General features: G+C 42.3%; 1 protein-coding gene and 1 non-coding gene across 2 annotated transcripts in view; both read right to left on the bottom strand.

Moving 5' to 3' along the window:
* The window catches only part of eif4g2b (eukaryotic translation initiation factor 4, gamma 2b), a 24,693-nt gene extending 1,713 nt beyond the window's left edge, over nucleotides 1–22,980 (bottom strand). Inside the window, exons 1-21 of the mRNA XM_047595890.1 lie at nucleotides 22,954–22,980; nucleotides 22,652–22,733; nucleotides 11,654–11,762; nucleotides 9,342–9,407; nucleotides 8,763–8,888; nucleotides 7,862–7,964; nucleotides 7,585–7,716; nucleotides 5,538–5,604; nucleotides 5,281–5,432; nucleotides 4,977–5,087; nucleotides 4,492–4,674; nucleotides 4,161–4,302; nucleotides 3,809–3,972; nucleotides 3,581–3,694; nucleotides 2,961–3,089; nucleotides 2,751–2,855; nucleotides 2,045–2,260; nucleotides 1,472–1,730; nucleotides 698–902; nucleotides 372–580; nucleotides 56–177 (exon numbers count right to left, since the gene is read on the bottom strand). Of these exons, the coding sequence (XP_047451846.1) occupies nucleotides 56–177; nucleotides 372–580; nucleotides 698–902; nucleotides 1,472–1,730; nucleotides 2,045–2,260; nucleotides 2,751–2,855; nucleotides 2,961–3,089; nucleotides 3,581–3,694; nucleotides 3,809–3,972; nucleotides 4,161–4,302; nucleotides 4,492–4,674; nucleotides 4,977–5,087; nucleotides 5,281–5,432; nucleotides 5,538–5,604; nucleotides 7,585–7,716; nucleotides 7,862–7,964; nucleotides 8,763–8,888; nucleotides 9,342–9,407; nucleotides 11,654–11,762; nucleotides 22,652–22,733; nucleotides 22,954–22,980 (2,823 nt within the window). The remainder of the gene's footprint in view (nucleotides 1–55; nucleotides 178–371; nucleotides 581–697; nucleotides 903–1,471; nucleotides 1,731–2,044; nucleotides 2,261–2,750; nucleotides 2,856–2,960; nucleotides 3,090–3,580; nucleotides 3,695–3,808; nucleotides 3,973–4,160; nucleotides 4,303–4,491; nucleotides 4,675–4,976; nucleotides 5,088–5,280; nucleotides 5,433–5,537; nucleotides 5,605–7,584; nucleotides 7,717–7,861; nucleotides 7,965–8,762; nucleotides 8,889–9,341; nucleotides 9,408–11,653; nucleotides 11,763–22,651; nucleotides 22,734–22,953) is intronic.
* On the bottom strand, nucleotides 3,185–3,373 carry LOC125015592. Its single transcript, XR_007113631.1, has one exon. It is a non-coding gene; the product is annotated as a small nucleolar RNA SNORD97 (small nucleolar RNA).

The raw sequence follows: 22,980 nt of genomic DNA, 5'->3' as shown, positions 1-22,980 counted from the left end.
TAAAGAGCCATGTTTCATTTTGTTTGTTAATAAAAAGAGGTTCCACGCTCTGTACCTGGAATAAAGCTTTTCCTTTTCCAGGGAATTCTTGGGTAATGTCTTCTTTCCATGCAAGGAAGGCTTCTTCTTCAATGATCTCCATGTCGTAGAAGTTGACAAAGTAGCGCAGCAGCATGCCTTTTAGGAAACAATGAAACAACATACGGAATACATCACAGTCAAAGCCAAAAAAAGCCATTCTTTTTCAACAACCCTAACACATATCTCGGGAATCTTGACAAGAGCAGTTTTTACATCAGTGTACTACAAGCAGGAAGCTTTTGTGGCTGGTTCATTGGCCTGGTAGACCGTCAGAGTTGAGGAAGCTGTACCTTTAGGGAACCCGTTGGCGTTGCAGTGCACCTGCAAGGCATAGAGGGCGCTGACCTGCAGCTCGGTGTGGTCGTGCAAGAACTTCTGCATGACGGGCTTGAAGGCCAGCAGCAGCTGCTTCTCCTGCTCCAGCTGCTCTTTGGAGGGGGCCGACAGCTGCTCGTCGCCCTCCGCCACGCACAGCTCCTGAGAGATGTACTGGAGGAAACTGAAAAAGACGTAGCGTACGGTGTATATTACTCATAACACAATGGTTTCAGCAAAAGCCAAAAGCCAAAAACAAGTTAAATAAGACACCTAACCTAAACACAATCAGAAAATGTACCTGGTCATGAGGATGTTGACAAAGCCTTTGTCAGTGTGAAGCTTGGGTGAAATGTTGTCTTTGATCCACTTGTAGATGGACTGTGGAGACGGGTCTGCCTTTATCTGCTTCAGCAGCTCCTTCTCCAGCTTCAGTAGCGGGAACAGGAAGCTCAGGCCCTTCCCCTCCAGGATCTCCAGCATGCGGTCCTTGTTCTGGTCGATTTCTGCCACGACAAGGGAGTCAGTTATTCAGACAGATGTGATGTCGGTAATTGTGTTTCTGACGTAATTTAAGGCTTCGACTGTACACTCCTATATTTAAATATTCAAAAGGCAACACAGTCAAAACCACACACACTTTATTGAAACTAAGAAAGAAAAACTCTGCCATGATTCGCTGCAGTGCACAATGCCCACCACCAGGGGTCAGTCATGACACAAGCAACTGTAGAAAAGATGGAAGTTGAGGGAGAAAGGAAAGAAAAATGCCTCCTCTTTAGTTTGGGAATATTTCAAGTTCAGACTTGATGAACACTGTGGGTTGTAAGCTTGCCTGTATCATCAACTGCTACAGGAAGGTGACAGAATTTAGTGGACAGATCAAATCATTGGGGCTGATATGGTCTGATTATGTCACGTATTAGACATTCACTGGCTTGTATACTGTGGTGAAACGTTAGAAAGATATGAAATTATGAAAAAATACTTCTTTACAAAAAGAAACCAACGGGAGGATAGTTTGTACTGAGTGAAGACATCTCAGTAGGTGGGGTGGTGGGAGGGAGGGACGTACCTGGGAGCATCTTCTGCATGTTGACCTTACTCTGCTGGAAGAGGTCGGTGAGCCACTCACGGTCCTTCAGCTTGGCTGTTTGTTGCAGGCACAGCAGAAAGAGTGGGAAGTGGGTGCCGTTCTCTAGGGGGTGAGCCAGCTCCGCCACGCTCACCAGCTCTGCGATGATGGCCCGAGCCGCAAACTGGGCCAGATAGGACTTGACCAGGGGCACGTCCACCTCGATCTTAGGGCACTGGTCCAGGACGTTGAGGAAAGCCTGAAGGAGTGGTGAGAATATCAAGAGCATGAATAACACTGCTAACCTCCCTCTGGGTTAATCAGTGATAAATATGTCACAGCTGATTACAGCAACCCTCTCAGAGGGCAATTTCATGTAATTTTGAAAATGTCAGAATTAAAAGCTGAGATTGCGTTTCCGATTCCGCCTCCTCAGAATCCTTGTTCTACATGGAAACTGACCGATTGCCACTTTTATTAAAATGTTGATTCTGTGCTTTAACCATTTGCACAGTACATTCATGTAGATTCATTGTGAGGGTGTGATACAGAATGAAAGACGGCTGCGTGTACCTGCATGAAGTTCTCTCCAGTGATGAGGCCCTCGGTGCGGAGTGTGTGAACCAGAGTGCTGGCATGCTCCTTGTCCTCATCGGGACGGTCCAGGGAACACACAATGATCTTACTGAGCATCTCTGGCAGGAAATGCTTCGGAGCCTTCATCTCCCGCACGCCACTCACAGCCTCAGTCAGGTTCTTAGTGTTCAAGTACTCAGTCATGATTGCCTCCTAAAGAGAGGATTCAAGTGCACGGAAATGAGTTGAGGCCACTCTGATTAGCGAGCACGACACATGAGATCATTTGTACCTTCTTCTCTAAATACACATAACACACCTGAAGCGGTTTAATACTTTAAGTCTCAGTTGCTTTTGTAAAGAGACCAAGAGCATGAGAGAGACAGAAAGCAGAATAAACTGTTCATGTTGGCTGCACATTCATTATGAGCTACTTTTACAGTGACACATGGGAAAGTTACAGTTGAAAACATTTAGTCATGAGTACAAGTGTTTACTGATCATTATGGCTACAATAAAAAGTTGCAATTTTGAGATGAGTAAGACAGATGAGTGTGTCACGGCTATAATAATAATGAGCTGCATTAAAGCTGTTCTGTGGTAATGTGACATTCCACTGATTCATCCACGATGATTATGTAATTCCTCAAGTATTATTGCAGAGTGGAGGAGCTGCAGCTGTGAATGCAGCTGTTTTGCTTACCGTCATCTTCAGAAGTTCCTCCTTGGCAGGAGGCGGTTTCTTGTTTGTTTTCTGAGGTTTCTCTTGAATGGGAGGAGGGTTGGTCTTCAGGCCAAGCTGTGGAGGCTGAGAGCAAAGGTTAAGGGGTTACAACAGGAACAGAAAGATCAAATCAGAACACCCAGGTTTCAAACTGTTCTCGTGGTGACTAGCTTATTGGCGGTGTGTCACCTGTCCCAGAGGAGGGGTTTGAGTGCGTGGAGGCTGGGCGCTGGGAGGCATCATGGTAGGGATCTGTGGCTGGAGCTTGGGCACCTGGTTCTTATTGAGGAGGAATGACTGAGCAGGCCTCAGGCTGATCTGTGGGACCACGGGACATGGTGAAGGCAGAGAGCATGCAATAGGATTAGTCTCAGTCGTCAACAAATACTGAGTTTGCATGCTAGTCATATGTGATGCCCTCATGTCTCATAATCGCAGTCAGCGGACCAGCTACCAGTTTGAAGGAAGTAAAGGAAGGGGAGAAGAAGTGGAGGATGGATAGGAAAGATGGAGGAGATTAAAGACAGAGTAAAGAGTAGGAGAAAGACTGGTAGCAGGTTGTATTCCTCAGAATAACGCGTCTTTTTATAATCACTGGGCATCAAGACTCAACACTGGCAGTTAGGAGAGCAGGATACACTCAAGAGTGTGGTTTCAGGTTGTGCAGTATCTTGATTATACAAGGCTTGGAGCTCAATGAATCCTAATGTTGTAACTTCCATAAACTGTAATTTGATTTAGTGCCATATACTGCATGAACGCCTGTTACAACCATATCCTGCTCTCCAGCTACAGTTCTCTCTAGTTACCTCGTCTGCGTTGAGCTGTCCTTTCTTGCTGAATCGTGGAGGCATGTCCTTGGACTGGGCCTGCTGCTGGGCCATGTGGTTCTGGTTCTGGTTGAGGAAATGCTGGTTCTGAACCTGTTAAAAGTCGCAAGGACACAGAGGATGATTACAGGCGGACAGAAAAAAAGAAACTACAAACTTGAACTTCAGGATTTGTAGAGGAACGTTTATCACAGGAAACTTGATTACCTGGTTGGACTTAACAAAAGGCTTGGGCACCATGTCAAACTGTGACTGCGGTGGCGTGGCGATATGGCCACTGTGGCCGTTGAAGAGCGGGTTGGTGCGATGACGACCCATAGTGGGCGAGTACCTGTCCTGAATAACCCCCGGGCCAGTTCCAATTCCACTGCCTGAGAACACAGACATGAGGATGGTTCACATTCACTACAGAGCAATTGATACCCCAAGATGATCTTTACGATAATAAAAAAAAATGTTGATTTTTTTCCTTTTAGGAAAGAGTCTAATTTTAAGTGGCACCAACAACATAAAAACATGTGGCTACACTACTCAAGTTACCCAAAAACAAAGCACACACCTGGCATCTGTCCAAACATGTCAGCCAATCCTCCGAGAGTCTCCCTGTCCAGTTTCATTCTGTTGGGCATGAAAGGGCTTTCCAAGAAGAAGTCCATCCTCATCCCCTGAGACATGGGTGCAGGGATGAAAACACCCAAATCCTAACGTACAAACAACACATCAGCTGTCATTAAATGAACCAAAGACCCGATGGCACACTTGGCCCCGAACTCACCAGATTTGGTCTACATACTTTCTCCATAAGTCAACAAGTGCCTCGACAATTTGCAGAAACGACTTGCTCATAACATCACAGTTGTATTCACAGGATCCTTTATCACTGGACTCACTTTCACTGCATCCTGACGGATCTGGTTAATCGTCTTTGGTCCGTTGTCGATGAAAGCCTTGCGGGGGACCCAGTTGTTTTCTCGCAGTTCCACTGTGTCTTGCAGCAGGAAGCGGATCCTAGCAGGCAAATCCTTGTTGTTCATTAAGGATCGCATACGGCCAAAGTACTGATCCATTAAAGACTGGTGAAAGGATAGAGAAAGGAAAGTGGGAATGAGCAACAGCATCCTGTACATACAGTTTTACAGTGGGGTTTACATTAACACTGGCTGCGAGCCAGGTGGGACTTTACATAGTTAAACCAATCCAGGATCTGAATGACACAGTTTTAGGGTATGATTTCTGCATAAAACTGCAGAGGAAACCGAATTTTATGCAGAAGTTTTCACAATAACTCACACCTGATAATTTCTTGTTTCACACTAGTATCATTATCTTAAAGTAACACAGTCTCTCCAGACAGCTAGAGATGAAGGGGTGTTACCTTGGCTTTCTCATGGTCGAGTCTCGGCCCCACCGTTCTCATTATCTGACAGAGGCATTCCAGATCCTCCCCCATATCCTTGAGCTGGACTCTCTTCTTCTTTTCCAGAAGCTTCAGAAAATATTAAGTAGAAAAGGAAAGCAGAGGGGTCAGAACACTGGTCACAGCCATGTGAATATGGACAGTATTTAAATTTAATATTCCAAATCTTTTTAGGGTTTCACAAATGAGAAAACGTGATTTCTAACATAACCCAATACCGTGAATTTCTCCCCAAAAAACTAACAAATACAAGATCACGTACTGTTTTGATGCACTTATGAAGGATAGATTCATGGATGAGGTCGAGTTTGCCAAGTTCCCCGATGAATTTAATGTTACCAAGCATCTTGATCTTGGCAATGGCACGCTGCTCCTCCTCCTCAGAAGTAAGAGGGTTGTCATGTTTGTCATAGACTGAGGACGAAGGACGAACATGTGTTAGACGTGCACTGGTTATAGTGAAATAGTGAGCTGCAATTCAAGCACATCTTTGAAAATGCACAACTACCAAGGACTTACTTTCAACATTTCTGGTGCGGTTTTCAAATTCATCTTGAAGCTTGGAAATCAGCAGTCTTCTGAAGGTCTACAAAAGCAACAAAACATCCACAGATTAGATGGAGATCAACAAACACTGGTACATATTACAATTCAATACAACAACAAATGAATGGAGAGATTTGTTTTTGCTTTACAAACAATAAAATAATTGAATAATTGAAAAAAAAAATACTACACACTGCTCAAAGAAATCAAAGTAAAAACTTTTTAATCAGAGAATAGCATCAAGTCAATTGCTAAACTCCTTGGATGTGGATCTGATCAATAAAGTAGTGGAGGAGACTGTTAATCAGTTTCAACTGACTGAACTAGATGGTGAACTAGAGGAGCAACAGTCAGTACGTTTACACGTTTACATGCACGTTTACATGCACGTGAAAAAAAAAAAAATTATTACCTCCAGCCCTAACTGGACAACTTAAGCGCATGTGAACACATCACTCCGACTAATATCTGAATTCTCCTTATCTGACTAAGACACCCAGGTAATGCGATTTGAAATTGATTTTTCCCTGCCACGTACACGCCTTAGACAATGTGTATGCGCGCATGCACCACAACTGCTGCGCTAGCTAAGACCACGGAACAAAAACATCCAAGAAAACTAGTCACAGAAGAAGGTAAACAGAACCAGTGTAGTAATAGCGCGCATCTTATCTGTGGGTGGAAACCCGCTGAAAAGACACGTATCGCCACCTAGTGTGGAGGGACGCATTCAGAAAGTCAAATTTTGAGCACATTGTGATTAAGCTGTGCACGTAAATGCACGAGTGGTTTTACATGTACAGACTACTGACATTTCCCTCCTCATCTTTTCTGTTTTTCACTAGTGCATTTGGCTACAGTCAGTGTCTCAACCAAAAGCGTGACGCAATGCCTGGAGCCTCTACAGAGGTTGCACAGGCAGTCTAACTTTTCCAGGATGGTGCATCAATATGTGTCATTGCTAAAAGGTTTGCTTTGACTCCTAGCACAGTCTCAAGAGCATGGAGGAGATTTCAGGAGGCAGGTAATTATTCTAGGAGAGCTGGACAGCACTGTAGAAGGTCTTCAAGCCAATAGCAGGCCCGGTGTCTACTCCTTTGTGCATGGAGAAACAGGATGAGCAGTACCAGAGCCCTACACAATGACCTCCGGTGTTGTGTGTTCGCTTGTGTGAACCGGTATGAAAAGTTCTGGAGAAGCCGTGGAGAACGTTATGCTGCCTGTAGCACCGGGCGGTAACTTTGTTCAGCGCGACAAGTTTGGCGGTGACTCAGTGATGGTGAGGAAGGGAGTGACGCACAGACGTCTAGAGGCTAGACAAAGGCACCCAGACTGCCCATTAGGTATCTGGATGAAGTCCTTGGACCCGTTGTCAGACCCTACGCTGGTGCAGTGGGTCCTGGGTTCCTCCTGGTGTACGACAACAGCCTGATATGGTGAGAATATGCAGGCAGTTGGAGGATAAAGGAATTGATACCACTGACTGGCCCCCACGCTATTCTGACCTATAACCAATAGAAAACCTCTGGTACATTATGTTTCAGTTCATCTGACACCGCCAGGTTTGCACCACAGACTGTCTGGGTGCTCACTGATCTGACCTGGTCCAGATCTGGGAGGAGATACCCCAAGATACCTTTGGTTGTCTCATTAGGAGCATGATGTTGTCAGGTAAATACCAGAAGGTGAGGGACATACAATCTACTAAGTAACATTCTGAACCGCTGCAATGAGGTTTAAGTAAAATAGACTACCTTGCTGCATCATTTCTTCCCTTTTATTTTCTGGGGAATCTTTGTGTAGGTTGACAATTTCAACTACATGAAACGATGTGGCATCCTGTAGTTCATAACACACAGTCCATACAGATATCCAGCATGATTTTTCTCCCACTGAGATCAGATGTGCTTTCAAAGTCTTCCTTCTTTTGAGCAGTGTGTATTATGAAAAGTAAAAAAGAAAAAAAAAACTATTACAGGCATATTCAGCTTTCTAGAAGAATGTCAGCAGCGACACTTACTGTGCTCTGCTTTTGGGATGTTTGGATCTCAGATGAAGGGCCATCAAAGTTTGGTGCGTCCTCTGCCAAGCGCAGACATAGCTGAGCATAGAGCGAGCTATACTTCGGCTCTTCTAGGGCTTTGTCTACAATCTGAGCCACAGACAAATGAAGAAAAGAGAGCGGGACTACTGTGGTCATTATGTGTATTGCTACGAGTCAATCAGTACAGCCGACAAACTATGAATGAATATATTTCCGTTAAGCTGAGAACTGAAGGATACATGAGAAGTCTTACCAGCAAGATGATTCCTTTAAGGACGAGTTTTGAATCTACGCCCACGTTCAGGAGCTCAAGGCATAGCTTGTCAAACTTCTCAGGCGTGAGTTTGTTGAGTATGCTACAAGAAACAAGAACAAGGGAAAGGCAAAAGCAGCCCATGCAGGAAGTCAGTGAAACTTTACAATCAAGATGTTGACATGTTATCAGGAAGGATTTCCTTTATATTCAGTTCACTGCAGGGCCACCTTAACAAAAGCCAAGTCCATCCAGATTTATTTACTTGTTGTTACTTTAATTATTATATAAAGTAAACATGTCAAGTAGTTTACGTCAATTCCTGGAGCTCAGACCACATAGCCTGCATCTTGTGGTCACTGCCAGCAAGTCTACATTCCCGAGGGAAAACACACATCTCATCATCTTTGGCACTTGTAAACATCACCTGATGGAGAGGAAGTGGGACTTAAGCGCCTTTAGCAAAGCACATGCCATCTTAATGACTGCAGTCCTGTGCAACTCCATAAAGTCTTATTGGTCTAAAAACTATTTGTTCTCCGAACATTAGGAAGGACAAATAATAGAAAACCATGCCATACACAATGAATGATATAATCTCCCGATGTTGTTTTTATCTTCATATCAACCTCACCCTGATTCCTGCCGGCTTTGTTCTAGATAATGCTTCAAGTCCCATGGTTTTTGTTCAAATACTTACTGGTGTTTTATGTCAGGCCTCTACTGGTAATCCTGACTAAAAACTTTCTAGGTCACATCAATAGGAGAAGGTTTGCAAATTTTGCAAACATAACAATTTTGAGCAACAACAGATAAAGTGTAAGAGAAAAAGGAGGGGGGTTATCCTTGAGGAAGGATAATTCTTCACATATACACATATGCATATGGTCTTGTGCCTTACCCTCTCACTTTCCTGAAGATTGCATCATGTCGCTCTTTTTCGTTGCTGGAGTTGGCATCTCGTCTAGTGCTTCGTGAAGGAACCCATCTCTGAACGCTTTGCCCTGGGGTTTTCCCCAGGAACTCGCTGTAGAGGCACAAAGAAGACAAAGAAGACGAAGTCCAACTGAATCCGTTGTTGGTACAGAAAGGTTCACAGTTGCCCCTTGCAGAGGGTACTGTTCTAGTACAATACCTGCACTGTTAATACTGTTAACAATGTTAATGTTTACTTATATTAAAATTAAGGAGTTAGAGATAAAGCAGTCTCCCAGCTCAAGACATCAAAACAATATTGCTGTTTAATGTTTCACACAGGTGTGAGTACTCTGTTGCCAACTGAAACACATTCCTTGGTTTTTAGCCATTGTTGTAAAATGATCCTTTACTGCCCAGCATGGTAACCATGCGTGGGACGTTCTGCAGCTGGCTGACAAGACTTCCTAGTACCCAACAAAGCTTCCTGGAATAGTAGTCTAATAATCAAAGTTATCTAGCCCATTTGTCCTGTGATGGAAAAAAATGCCTAAGAAAAACAAACCTGTTGCCGACAGTCTTGGGATAGTGCTGAGGTGCACCCCTACCACCTCCTCCCCCCGAAGAAGCACTGCAGAAGTAAACACAAGCAAAGGAAAACATTAGGTTCACGCAACACTGCACAAGCTGGAATTAGCCTGTATCTTTGTCTCATGGGAAACCAGCTTATTCATGCAGTCAACCTTCAATTACATGAGAAAACACACTCAGACATAAGAGCCCTTTTATTTTAAATGATAAAATGTCCAAATGCAGTCCATCTAAAGTGAATTGAAAGACTGTGTGATAATCCACCAGTCAACAGAGAGGAACAAAGCTGGAGCAGCTCCACGTGTAAAGTTAATTTGGGTACATTGTATCTTACACAGGAGAGTCCCTCATGTACAGGATCATCCATTTGATATGATACAAACACTGTCACAGCAGTATATTTATGTCATACTCAAACATAAAGTCTGGAGAAGGAATGCCACCTGGAACATTTTGGCAGTGCACCAGTTGTTGTCAAAGGCGTTATAAAGAAAAGATAAACTAGTCAAAGAATTTTAATTATCAATGAGGCAAATTCTATTAAGCCACACTTGGCAGTTATGATACATGTGCTGACTCAGCCCAGAAGGCCAATCATGTGATTTAGAACAGCTAAACTGGGAAACATGAAGCCACCCGTGTTGCAGCACTGACGTAAGATGAGGTTCACGACAGTTTCAACTGTATGGTGGCAGGAGCAGACAGACTTCTTGGCTTACCGTATACATAGCAACACTTGGAATACCATCTTAAGCTCAAGTCTTTGAGGCAGTTTCTTTTGCAGACATAACTGAAGATTCTAGACATGCAGCTTTTACATCCCAGTACCATTAACACTACAGTCACACCTCACTCCCCTTTGATTTATATAGGGACCTGAACTTCTTACCAAGAGCTGTCAAGTGGCAAGAGTTGCATTTAAGGATTTTGTTGCTGTCTATCAACTAGAGCGTGCTAGCGGGGTAAGCCATAACCTGCTACATTTGTGCTCACACTTAACGTCAACACAGAACTACTGGGCTGTTTCATCTAGTGTCAATAACTAGATTATTCAAATAAGGCAGTTGTGTCGTTAAAGTTGCCAAAGAGAAACAGGAAGTAGTACTTTAAATAACTGTAAAAATAATTATAAAATAATACTGTAGAAAAGAGAATAGACTAGATCGCATTTGTGTAGCTTGTATTTGAATACTGCCAACAAATGAGTGCCTTATTTGTTAAGCTGGACCAGCACAAAAGGTGTAACGCTAGAGGCAAACAGGCACTGACAGAGTCACGATCACCTGCATTTTGAAAACCCTCAGAGCGCTAGCCAGGCACTCGTGTCAGTATGCTGTAAAACACACTTGAAGTGTAAAAATTTGCTGTGTGAGCCTTCACAGCTTGAGTAGATTAATTAAAGTAAGGTTCATCATGACTGGGCAAGACTGACAACTGAAATATACAGCTGAAAGAAAGTGCTGTGTAAACACTCAGATAAAGTAAGAATTATGGGCAACTACAACGTAGTTTTATGCATATCCTTTTTCTTCATCGACTGTGCCGAAAATATGGTAAATTCTTGACCCACAAACCAAGTTAACTACAGAGCCATTTACTTTGTTTACCATAACACCCCTTGTTTTCCAGGTTTGGGAGAAGGGCCAAAAACAACCAAGCTAGGGCAACATGCACAGCTTTGGGGGCAGTGGGTAAGCAGAACAAGGGATTTTTTCACACCAACTACTCTGCTGCTGCAGTTTAACTGACAGACAAATACTCATATCTGTGCATGAAAATGCAAGCCCATTCAGAATTTTATCAGGCAAATTGGACTGGTGTATACTTAGGGTGTATGTGTGTCTAAAATGTTAATTTATTTTTAAACTACTTTAACCAGCAATTCATTTTGTGTTGGACATGACATCTGAACATAGAAACTTCTGGAACCTTGTGGAAAGGTTAACAATATTAATCTTAAAATCACTGTAATCGATTTTGGATTCCACTGAACCTTAACGTGGACACCAGCAGCTCTGCTCAGTGGGAACTGGGTGTGAGCAGCCATCAAGCAACACACAACCGAGAGAGTCAACCCTCCAAAGGCTCAGTCACTACACGCAAACCTCCCTTTACAAAAGGTCTCACAAAGAGTGGTGTCTGACAGCCATTTTGAGACTTCCTACATCCTGCTTTGTTCTAAAGGCCGGAAGTTACTACCCAAAATGCTAACAGAGGACTAGCGATGGGAAAAAAAAAAAAAAGACTTCTGTGTTGGCATTTCCTGTATGGGCTCTTGTTTATTACCTGAAACGAGAAGCACCCCCTTCTGCAATCACACTCTCCACTTTGGCGGCTTGACAATGAAGAATACTCAAAAGAATAAGAATAATAGGAGGGGATGGGGAAAACGGTGCTGAGGGAGAGAGAAAAGAGACGTAATTAGACACTGAAGGGGGTTGGAAAAGAAACAAGTCAGACACTGGCCACATGACTATGCTATAAGATAAATAAATAGATAGGCTCTTGGAACCACATTTAATATAAAGAGGGGGGAAAAAAACACACAATATACGATGCACATAATGTGCACAAGAATTATAACAACGTTATCAAACAGAGTTAACTGGGACACTATGGGCTCTCCAACACTATCCAGGACGTCACTTAGCCTACAGAGTTTGACAAATCGCTCACTCCTCGCTATATATTTGCTAGAGGCCTGACTGGTCACTAACAAATACTGACATCAAATCACCGTTACTCGTACTGAGCAAATTGCAAACACAAGAGGAGGCATACTAAACGCATAATAATTAACTTGTGACGGGAGTGCTTGGCACAGTGATGTCCGTTTTGGCATTTCCTCCGCTACAACAAAGCAAAGGTGCGTCAGCTAACGTTAACTAATTAGCCAGCTTGCTAAATCCATAGGTTAGCAGCGTCACGACACTGGTTAGACGTGCGTCGCGTTTGAGCACAAATGGTTTAAACCCAGTAGTGCAACGTTCAAGTGTAAAACTGTGTGAAGAGGAGAAATACTTGCGGATACATTTAATTGCGTGAACTGTCGAAGTCGAGATGCTTTGTGCTGCTTAGCTGTATTGCATCGAAAACAAGACTAGCCTGCGGAGCCAGCCTTGATGTTTAGGTTGCGGTGCAGGGCAACGGGGCAGGGCGGCGTGGTTGGCCGCTGACGTTTCCACCAAGTTGTGCTTATATCGCCATCCCATCGCCTGGCTTAATGTTTGTACTTGGGCCGGTTTCGAAGTGAATCTGAACTGGACACACCACCGTTTACTCGAAACACTCCAATGCCATTTAAATGACGCACCGGCGCAGTTATTTACAAGTAAAACGAGTTACAGTAGCGAGGCGACGACGCCATTTTCTACTTGAATTTAAATCAGCTGAGCTATCAGCGAGCCAGGCTGTCTGCCGGCTCTTGGGCTAATATGCTATAGTTAGCTCAAGCAGGCTGATGTTAGACGTTAGCATCTTAGCTCACTAGCCAGCCGAAGCCATTTTGGATGGACCGGTACGGTTTTGTAAGGGAGATAAATCTGCCTTACCTTTACCAAAGCAACTTCAGTTTTGTAATGCTGTGTGACTACCAAAGAAGAAATAAGAGGGTTGGAAAAGAAATGCGGATTTTACAACGAATATCAGCAGCGCTTAGAGCAGAAAGATGACCGCACAAACAGACATATGAACCCCCTGCTTACTGCCTGGTTTGTTAGCTTTAGCCAGCCAGTAGAGAGTCCAAAAGCTTGCAGCCTTATGGGGGCAGAGCAGTCACCAATTTGCATTGGACACATATTTTGTTGCTATGTCAGTTCCGACCAATCACAGCAAAGATGTCTTTTTAGGGCGTTTCCAGTAGTAACCACCGTCCAATCAGAGGCATCTTGAAACAAAGGATGCCGCCTCCATTAGTTGATTGGCATACAATTTAAAACATTGTGTGCAGAAAATGTTCATCTGTTCCTTTCCCCTTGTAATTTTAATTTATAAATATAAATTGTATTTTTCATTAAATAAACCGGCAACAAACATCCATAATGGATTAACTATGTTTACAAAAGCAGATTTGCCAATGCAACTGTATAAATTGTGCAAACTGTTTCAAGTAGTCTACAACCGACCATTGCACAAACTCAAATAATATTTAAAGTTTTTTCCCACCCCCAGTGTAGGATAAAGGAAATAATTTTCTTATCTTATCTTATCTTATCTTATCTTATCTTATCTTATCTTATCTTATCTTATCTTATCTTATCTTATCTTATCTTATCTTATGGGTAAAGCATAATATATGCCATATACCATAAACTAATAGTAGTTACTTCAGGCCATGAAACCCATAAATATGTCAACTGTATTTTGATAGTTGACTTAAATCATATGCTTGTTATGAATGTATGCAGATTCTGCAATTACAGTTCATACTTGTGGTCCTAATGACGGGTCTATACTGATGGATGGATTAGTCCCTAGGAGGCCTAAACCCATGCCCTTCTGTTTAGGAGCTCATACGCCCTGGTGCATTTGTAACACAGCCCTAAACAGTCCTAACTGGCTTCATTTTCACTCATCCACAACTGCCAGGTTTGGAGCTGCATAGGTCCAGGCCAAGGGCAAATTGCTGCACATCTCTCAGCCCGCTGAGAGGGGCATGGGTCATAACCTCCTCTTCTCTTTCCAGCCACGAAAATAATTGGGGACTTCCATCACCTCAAACACCCCCAAACTCCTGCTGGTCTTCCAGTTAATCAACCCTCCACCTCTTCACCTTTCCTGCAGTACTGTTGCCAGGAATAAAAAAAAAAACATCCATTTACAAAAGGACCAGAAGCAAGAAATAAATCGGTCTAGCAGAAAACCACTCACTTACTGTCATACTACTACTGCAGTGCTAATTAGTTAAATGGAATCAGATTTTCAGGGCTGAATTGTAAATACAATACCGTGTTAACTGAAAACCACCAATCCATGACAATATCAAGGGTGGATACAGGCTTTCACAGAAAGAAAGAAAAACTTACCTATAGGAAATGATAAGACATTGCGGAGTGGAATATACATCCTTACATTTGTGTAATGTGGAAAACATTGACAATTAACCCCTAGTATTATGCACGCAGATTAGCAACCTACAGGTGCCTTTCCCCTTGGAATAAGTAGCCTACACAAGAAAACATAGAATGATAAAGAAATAACCCACAGTAGAGCAACACCCAAACTCACACTCAAATCTAGATGAAAAAAATAGGCCAGTCAGGTCAGGCTATGTGTCCACTGAAGACTGCTTCAGACCTCTGACTATAAGTAGTTTTACAATTTATTTATTTATTTTGTGCATGTAAAAATGTCAGGGAACCCGTTATGGACACTGGATGTGACATACGTGTCTTCAGTGAAGTTGTGACATGAACTGAATGATACTTTTGCATTAATGTTTTCCACACAGCTGCAAAAAAGCAATTTTTTATCAAAGGGAATATCATTTTTTACATGATTATTGTGTTAAGGGATGAATTGTGAAGAATGCATTTGAGTAAAACCGCTACAAAGATAAACCAGAAAACACTCAGATCATGCAGCTGCTTCACATGACTGCTAAATGGATGTTTTGTGACTGATATCTGTGAGCAACCACATGAGGAAATGAAACTAGGCAGATGAAACAGAGCTCGCTTTGTCATGAAGGTGTAACAGCAGCGCATGCTGGAATCTGACGGGGGCACAAGACACTTGTTCATGCAGATTTCCACTAGGGGGCAGGATTAGCCCTGCAGTTGAGATGAAAAGGGTTCAGTGACTTTAGCTGCTCTATCGCTTCGTCCTCCATTAGGCTGCACTCTCAGCCTGGATCCCTCCTGAAACCCATTACCTTCCCCTATCATAAGCACTCACTTCAAATCTTGCCGGCAGAGTAAGACACCTGTGTGCTGTACCCTTGACAACACTATCATGTTGTTCTCTCTAACCTCTTTCCCTGTCTCTTTCTTCATTATCATCCCAGCTTCCTTGAGGAAGACTTTGATCTTGCAGGTCTGCACGAACCCCTCTCACTATTAAAGATCCCTGACCCAATTAGCTGTCGTTATTAAATACCAGTCCACCGGCCCTCATTTAAACCACCAGCCGACCCTCACAACAGCCTCAACCTCTCCTTTTGTGTTTTTAAAGTACAAAGTGATTACAGATTTAATTAGCTCAGGACCTTGCTTCTGTTTCCATATTTGCGCAGAGTCTAGAGATAAAAGGCTCAGTTGTGTGGCGATATCTTGCAAGGGAAATGGAGCAAAGCTACTGCGCACTTCCACACTTTTCTTCATAAAAATCGCCACCCATCTCTTTCAGCCGACAACATCAATCAGAAGAAATCTCTTCTTCTTCTTCTCACTGCAAGCAAACTAAAGAGCCAGCCTCTGGCAAGGAGCGATACAGACACTCACCTCACCCATAGTATGGTGTTCTAAGGCAGCTAATTTCCATGCTTCTTTTGATTTATTCAGGCAACCGGATGACCAGTGTGTTTTGCTATATAGATTGAAAATGAGAGAAGGTTCACACAGACGAAATGTAACCGTCTTTTCTTTTTCTGACATTCCCTGAATATATCTGAGTGCTTTTTTTGTTTTTTTCCCAAAACCTCTATTCTCCTCACCCACACAAAAAAAACAGTTTTCAGATTTTTCTCCTCTCGAGACTGTTTTCATAAAACTCAGCTTTCGAGCGTGGAAACAGTGAGTTACGGCCTGGTCTTAACACGTCCAGACAGCCACTCCATGCTCATAACTCCTGGGCCTGCGTAGACGTCCTCGAAAAGCCCACAAGAATAATTTGAACTTCTGCACGGATGAAAGGTCAAAAGGGGGGAAGACGAAAGATGCACTTTCACATCTAGTGGGTTTGAAATGAACATCAACTGAAAGGTTGTTTGAGGCCACGGAGGTGCACTGTACGGAGATAGGCTACAAATGCCACTGATAAACGCATCCATATACTGCTTATCTTGTGCCGGGTCGCAGGGGGCCGGGGCTTATCCCATCCCACGTGTCTTTGAACTGCTGGAAAAAGCCCACACATTTATTGATAAATGCATCAAAAGCACAGTAACACAACCTTCGTCCCCGTACCGTTTGCCCTCCCCTCTCACTATCTTTCTGCTGCAGGGTGACGAATTAACATCATTCACAAGAATGGCTTAATAATTTGTTTATAATTTGTCCATTAAGCATTTCTTGCCATTGTATAAAGGTTTCTGTTGCCTGTAAGCGATTTTTTTCACGATTAACAAGGATGTATAAAAAATACAGTCATACAGTCATGTACAGTTAAAAAAGAAAATAACAGATGAACGTAATCTCTTCAGTCTGAACTCAGACTACAGCAGTCACTTATCGTAAGAACCAAACTTTGCTTTTATTTGAGTTTCTCTTAAAGGGATTTCTAAGCTAAGCCTTTGAAAGGACCAGGTACCTTCAGAGGCCCACGAGGAGAGCCGCTGCTTTAAAAAACACCAAAAAAAAACCAACCTTTTTTTTGACCTTTTTGCCAAAGACCCATTTATCGCTCAGTGACAGCCACGGTATGATTTCTTTTTTCCCTGTGTTTGACTCCAGTTTGAGTGAATAGGCCTGTCTATGCCATGAGGTTGAATGAGGGATAAGGTAGATCTGAAGGAGGAAATGGAGTGAAATACGAACTAGTACTTTTATCTGCGCACAGTACGCAGTTGTGCATATTATTGTCATTCCATTTTCTCTCCCTGTTATTGTATTCATAACATTTTGAAAGTCAGGCGGAAGGCTGCCGATAATTCAGTCTTTTATAGTCACATAAACATCTTGGGACTGACAAGGTCACGCTTTGGAACTTTTCACATCGGCTATTTATACCAGCTTCACCTTTCACCTGCTCCTATGTGTATTCATCTGCAGCGTTCGGAGAACATCCATTCAAATATTAAAAAGATGTGTGTGACCTTTCTCACACATTACACAGCCTCTGCTTATCCAGGGAAGGGTGTTCTTAGCATGCAGCATGCTGCTCCTCAGCCTCACAAGCTCCATGTCTTTAAAATAAATTCACTGCTGAGAGACGCCCAGAAAAGACAGGGTCTTTTACTATTGGATAGCAAGAAAAAAAGTCCACGCTCGATCATTTTAACTTTAACAAAACCTATAATGATGAGCCACACGCATTTATTTCCAACAGCTAAATGTAGTGGAAAATGGTAAGGTAAACGTTGGGTGTCTAGGAGTGAAGTTGCAGTGACGTCCAATCAGCATGCAAGGAGAAAACCGTGACAGAGGAAGAGGCATCAGCACCAGTTTACAGTAACCTCAGTGAATATCGCTATACAAGCGCAAAGAAGGTATTCTGTGTGAGGAATCTGTTTGCTGTTTACCAGTTAAACTCTGCTATCTCTCACCACCTACGCTGCTTCACACCACACAGCTCTGGGTGGCTCAAGGTTATTCTAGGAATTGGCTAACTGAAGAAGAGAGAAGGCAAACTATTTAGGCGTTTGGTACAAAAACAAAGAGTCCTGGCTATATCACACAATAATCATAAGCAGCTCTGAAGGTACGTGGACGAGTGGCCGTGTTGCTTAGTTGGTCCACCGCTTTTCTTTCTTTTTTCTTTTTTTTTTTTTCAGGTTGAAATGTAACAGCTACACTGATCGCTATGGAGCCAGAAAACTGAAGACTGATTTCCTCTAGGGACTGACACATTTAGTGTTCTCGGCATTCTATATTCACTGGATGGGTGGATTGGATCAAATTTGTTCAGCATTTTTGATTCCGTCAAACAGGCCTTCAAAACTGAAAATTAACACTACCATTAAATGCTTCTCTAAAGCCTCATGTTTCCTATTGGTGCTACCTCAGCATTATTAGATTAGATTAGATCTTACTACATACACATACACGGCTACATACACAATGAAATGTGGTTTGGCATTTAACCAAACGTGCAAATAGTAAAAAGTGTAGATTTTACTAAGTAATATGTAACAGGCTATGACTATTGTACTAAATAAGTAAGTATTTTACAGTAATCGTACATATAAAAACAACAAGTATGATTCTAATAATAATAAATAGATTGGCATACACAGTATACCCACACATACGAATACACATGGACGCACAGTGTATAGTTATTAGGTATGTTATTAAATATATGCAATATACACCATATTTATACAATACTATACATATGAACTGTTACTATATACAGATGTACATACACACACAGTATGTGCAGTCATGTCCATGATAGCACGGTCACTGTGAGCATGTTATTATGCTGATCAGAGCATGACTGCACATAAGACTTGCAGGACCCTGAAGCATACCTGTAGGATTTTTTTTTTTTTTTTTTTTACTCCTCCTTCCTTGTTTATTGACATTTCAAAATTCAGTTTTGGAATTCAATCCAGCAAGAGGACTTGGGAGTGTAATTCTGAGGCAGCCATCCCTGCATGTAATTTATGAGGAGAACAGTCTGATGCATTGTGCAAGACGTCATATTTTTCAGTATGGGGTCAGTGATGAGAATGGAATAAATTGTAGTCGCAAACGCGAAAACAATTGACTGCGTGTGACCTTTTAATCCTTCCTCCTTGTCCTCGGAGGGTTAAAAAAAAATAACTCTCCCATTCCCAGGCTGTCTTCAGAGGTGCAGATAAACTGCAGTGCGTGTGACCCTCCTCACATGTGAATCAATAATGCACCAGGATATCTTCTTTTTTATCTCCCCAGACAATTACATTGTACCTGACAGGCTAATCTGAAAGAACGCATTACTGTTTGAGCGGCCCTTGGCGCAGGCCATTGCTCTCCGTGTGAGACGGGGGATTGCGGCTGCTTGTCTGAATTAGAGAAAGTAAAAAATGACTTCACATGAGATTGAAGACATGCTGGAGAAATAATACGCCCGTCATATGAAAATCAATACAAGTCCATGTTTGCAAAGTCAATTTCAGAAGCCGGCAATATGTTGGATCAACTTTTCTACAGACTATAAACAATACATCACTTGTCAGCTACATGTCAGAGTTAAGAATGGCCTGTTAGGATACAAAGATAAAGCGCAAGAGAATTACCAATACCCCTTACCATAAACAGCAAGTAGACATGTTTTTATGAAAAACTTTCCCAACCTATTTTCTTTCTCATAAAAGAACTAAATCTTGTTTGTTTGCCTATTTCTCCGTCTTTGGAATGCAGGATTAAAATATTAGGCCTTCCTGTTCAAACTCTTCCCTCTAGTTCAAAACAAAATCAATATGAACACCATTATGTAAAAAATGTTCAAAGAACCCCGGTCCCAAGGGTGGTGTCGCTGGGTTGTGGGTATTCCACTGTATTAAGACTCGAGGATGTATACACTTCTGATACAAACGAACACTGCCTTGTGATGGAATTTTTCATCACTTCAAGCCACTTTTTTTTTTTTTTTTTTTTTTTGTTAAGTATTTATGATGCATATGTTCTTGTGTAAATGTAAAGAGGGACTCGTGGCTCATGGGTAGCCGGTCCCTGCACAGATGTATTTTCGTACGCATGGAATGACATTTTGGATACAGTAGACGCTGAGGGGCTGAGGTGGCCTGCTCCCTTGATGCTTGCTGTGGAGCACATAGGAAAGTGGGACTGATCTCAGATAGAAAAAAAAAAACCTAAAGAATCAGTTAAAGTTGGCCAGTTAAAACTATGAGCTTGGGAAGGTTGTCGAATACAGTGGAAGCAAATTTATTTCCTTTTCTCAACTTGACATAGCGGGGAACAATGCCACTCAAATACTCCTGCGGTCATTTTGCACTGAGCCAATTACCACGGCCATCCAAATGTTAATGGGCAGCCTAACATAAGAGAGCAAAAGCATCCGTAAATAATTTCTTACTATGGAAGTAGGAGGAGGCCACTGAGCAAGAAAGTGGTCCTGCTGCTAATTAAAATGCCAGTCTCTCCTCATTAAAGCCTTCAGTCCTCCCCGGCTTGAGGAAACGCTACGTTCCTTTTACTGACTGCGCATCAGGAAGAGCAGCAGTCAGAGGTTACGAACAAGAAAAAGCCAGGCGGGCGGCTTTGTGCAGGATGACATCCAAACCCAAATTAAGTTAATTTGAGGTTCTGCAGCGAGCCTGTCATGTCCTCACAGCATCACGGCTCCAGCAGACATACGGCTAATAGGCAGGATGGCTCTGCGGATGAAACACTGTGAGCAGCAGAGCTGGACTCAGACTCTGTCCACGCCTCAGCCCTTCTCATGCCCTTCACCGACACTGAACCTGCATGACATTTTCAGGAAGGACATTACAGTTCATTTGTGTGGGGCGCCCTGTGTTTGCATTTTTTAGTGCTTCTGGTGACGCTTTGATTGACAAATGGTGGAAGTTGGGGGCTTGCATGTTGTTATCTCTGTTACCATATATTCTCATTAAGAAAATAAATTGACTTTGGCTGGACAATTGCCACAGCACAATGGATGACGAGCCACAACCAGACATCAACATACCTTCCTTTGATTTATATTCAAATGAGCTATACACAAGGAATTGAATTTCATGTTATCTCCCAAAGGGTTTGTTATGTTAATATTCCAGCTTGTGGATTAGAGGTGATTCCTCATGTTGCAGTGCTTTCTGACAAAGGTTCTGACAATGGAGCACAAGCAGAAATTACCACTGACTCCACCTTCTGAGTGGAAGCCTGCCTCGGCTTTTTGTTTGTGTTTTTTTAGAAAGTAATGATTCATGACCGGGTTCTTTTCGGATTTACGCTTGAAAGTCATGTTTTTGACAAAAGCTTTTCAAAGGGTAGATGCATAAGAGGAATTTACAGTGTGAATTGAATCTAATAGAGATGAATTTTATTGCTCTGGAAGAACAGCATGGTGATGGATTAGGAATGTATTGCAAATGTGGCCTTTATCAGAGCATGAATGTGGAGGGACAAACTTTAGCTATGACATTAGACACGACTTGATGATACCTTAAATGATAACTAATGTAAATTAATGGCCAGTGCAAGAATTTAAATTGGGCATTAAGTATAAAATAGGGCATCTTTGTGCCAAGGAAGTTTTTATAGTTGCTTGGGAGCAACATTTGTCCTCAGAAACTCTAGCATCTAGAGTCTTTATTTATTTCATACTATTTCCCTGTAATTGGTTCTTCTATGTTCATTTGAAAAAAGAGATTCTGGAACTTCTAGAAACTGCCTTAAGGAACCCTGGAGGTCCTCAAACTCCACTCAGGGAACTAGTCTCTTCAGCAATCATCCTGTAACCTGAACTTCGGAGTTGGATCACGGCGACAGTATTTGTTCCATGGTGTCCCTGAGCTGAAGAAAACCTCCTTTCGGAAGACCTTGTACCGTGTGCCCCCAGGGGTATTTAATGTTGCTTATCGCAGAGTCAACCCTCTAAATAATGCAAAAAATAACTTAATATCTTCTGCAACTTATAAAAAGATATCCCAGTTCCGCATTCATGATGTGCTATGCTGTGGTTATATGCTGGCAAATAGCAAATAACCTGAGTGCAGGGCTGGCAAAAGACCTGTTGCAAGAATTTAACAACACTGCAGTCTTTCTTTGACCTAACCCGAGGACTGTCTGTTACTACAGATATCAATGCATAGTGGAATAATGCTGCAGCCACTACAAGTGGAGAAATATCACAGTGTCACTGGAAAATTCACTTGTCCTTAGGCAACAATATATTTGCAAAATGCAATTATGCTGTTTTTCTTGAACACATACCTCATTGGTTTGTTGTGAGCATCATTTCTAGAAGACAGGTCAAATTCTTCAAAATGACTCTTAAAATGTGACATTTTATATCAACATCATGTTCCAGTCTGTATGATAAACAGTTCACTGGGTGCAAAACTGACAAAATAGCAAGATCAAGTGAAGTGCAAGTTGCTGAATAAGAAATAATGGGAACAAAAACAGGGAACAAAGATGTGTTAAAGTTCTGCGATAAGACTGGTCATAAAACCATTTCAAATAGATTCCTACTATCAGCCAAGAGCAATATCCAGGAGTATTGCTATCTTGCTATTGTTATCGCTGCTGGGAATGTCAGCACTTAAGTGCATAGTTAAAAGTGTAAGTTAAAAAGCACTTGGCATAAAAATGGAAAAAAAGAACAACCATATAAAAAGATTGTAGACAACCAATTATATACAGTATGTACATCTATCTATGTATGTACTCAACTGTACATATTGTGTGCAAAGATGCCCCTTTAACTATCAAGCCTATAAGTACGGTGTACCATTTCGCCCTACATCTATCATCACTATCACATATTTCATCTGCAGAAATTCTCGGATGATTTTGCAGTTGTTGGCCTCGTGCTGGACGGCGAAGACAGAGAATAGGACTCTTAGGGAGAAAGAGACTCCCGTACTCTGGGGGCAGAAAAACTGCCTCCAGCTGAATGTGGGTAAAACCAAGGAGCTGGTGCTGGATTTCCACAGGGAGAAACACACACACACACCACACACACACACACCAGTGAGCTTCTAGGGAATGGACATAGAGATAGTGGATTCTTATAAGTATCTGTGTGTTCACCTGAACAATCTGGACTGGACTGACCAT

This window comes from Mugil cephalus, chromosome 10 (assembly GCF_022458985.1).
Source record: "Mugil cephalus isolate CIBA_MC_2020 chromosome 10, CIBA_Mcephalus_1.1, whole genome shotgun sequence".
Classification (NCBI taxonomy): domain Eukaryota; kingdom Metazoa; phylum Chordata; class Actinopteri; order Mugiliformes; family Mugilidae; genus Mugil; species Mugil cephalus.
This window is presented reverse-complemented; position numbering and strand designations above follow the sequence as displayed.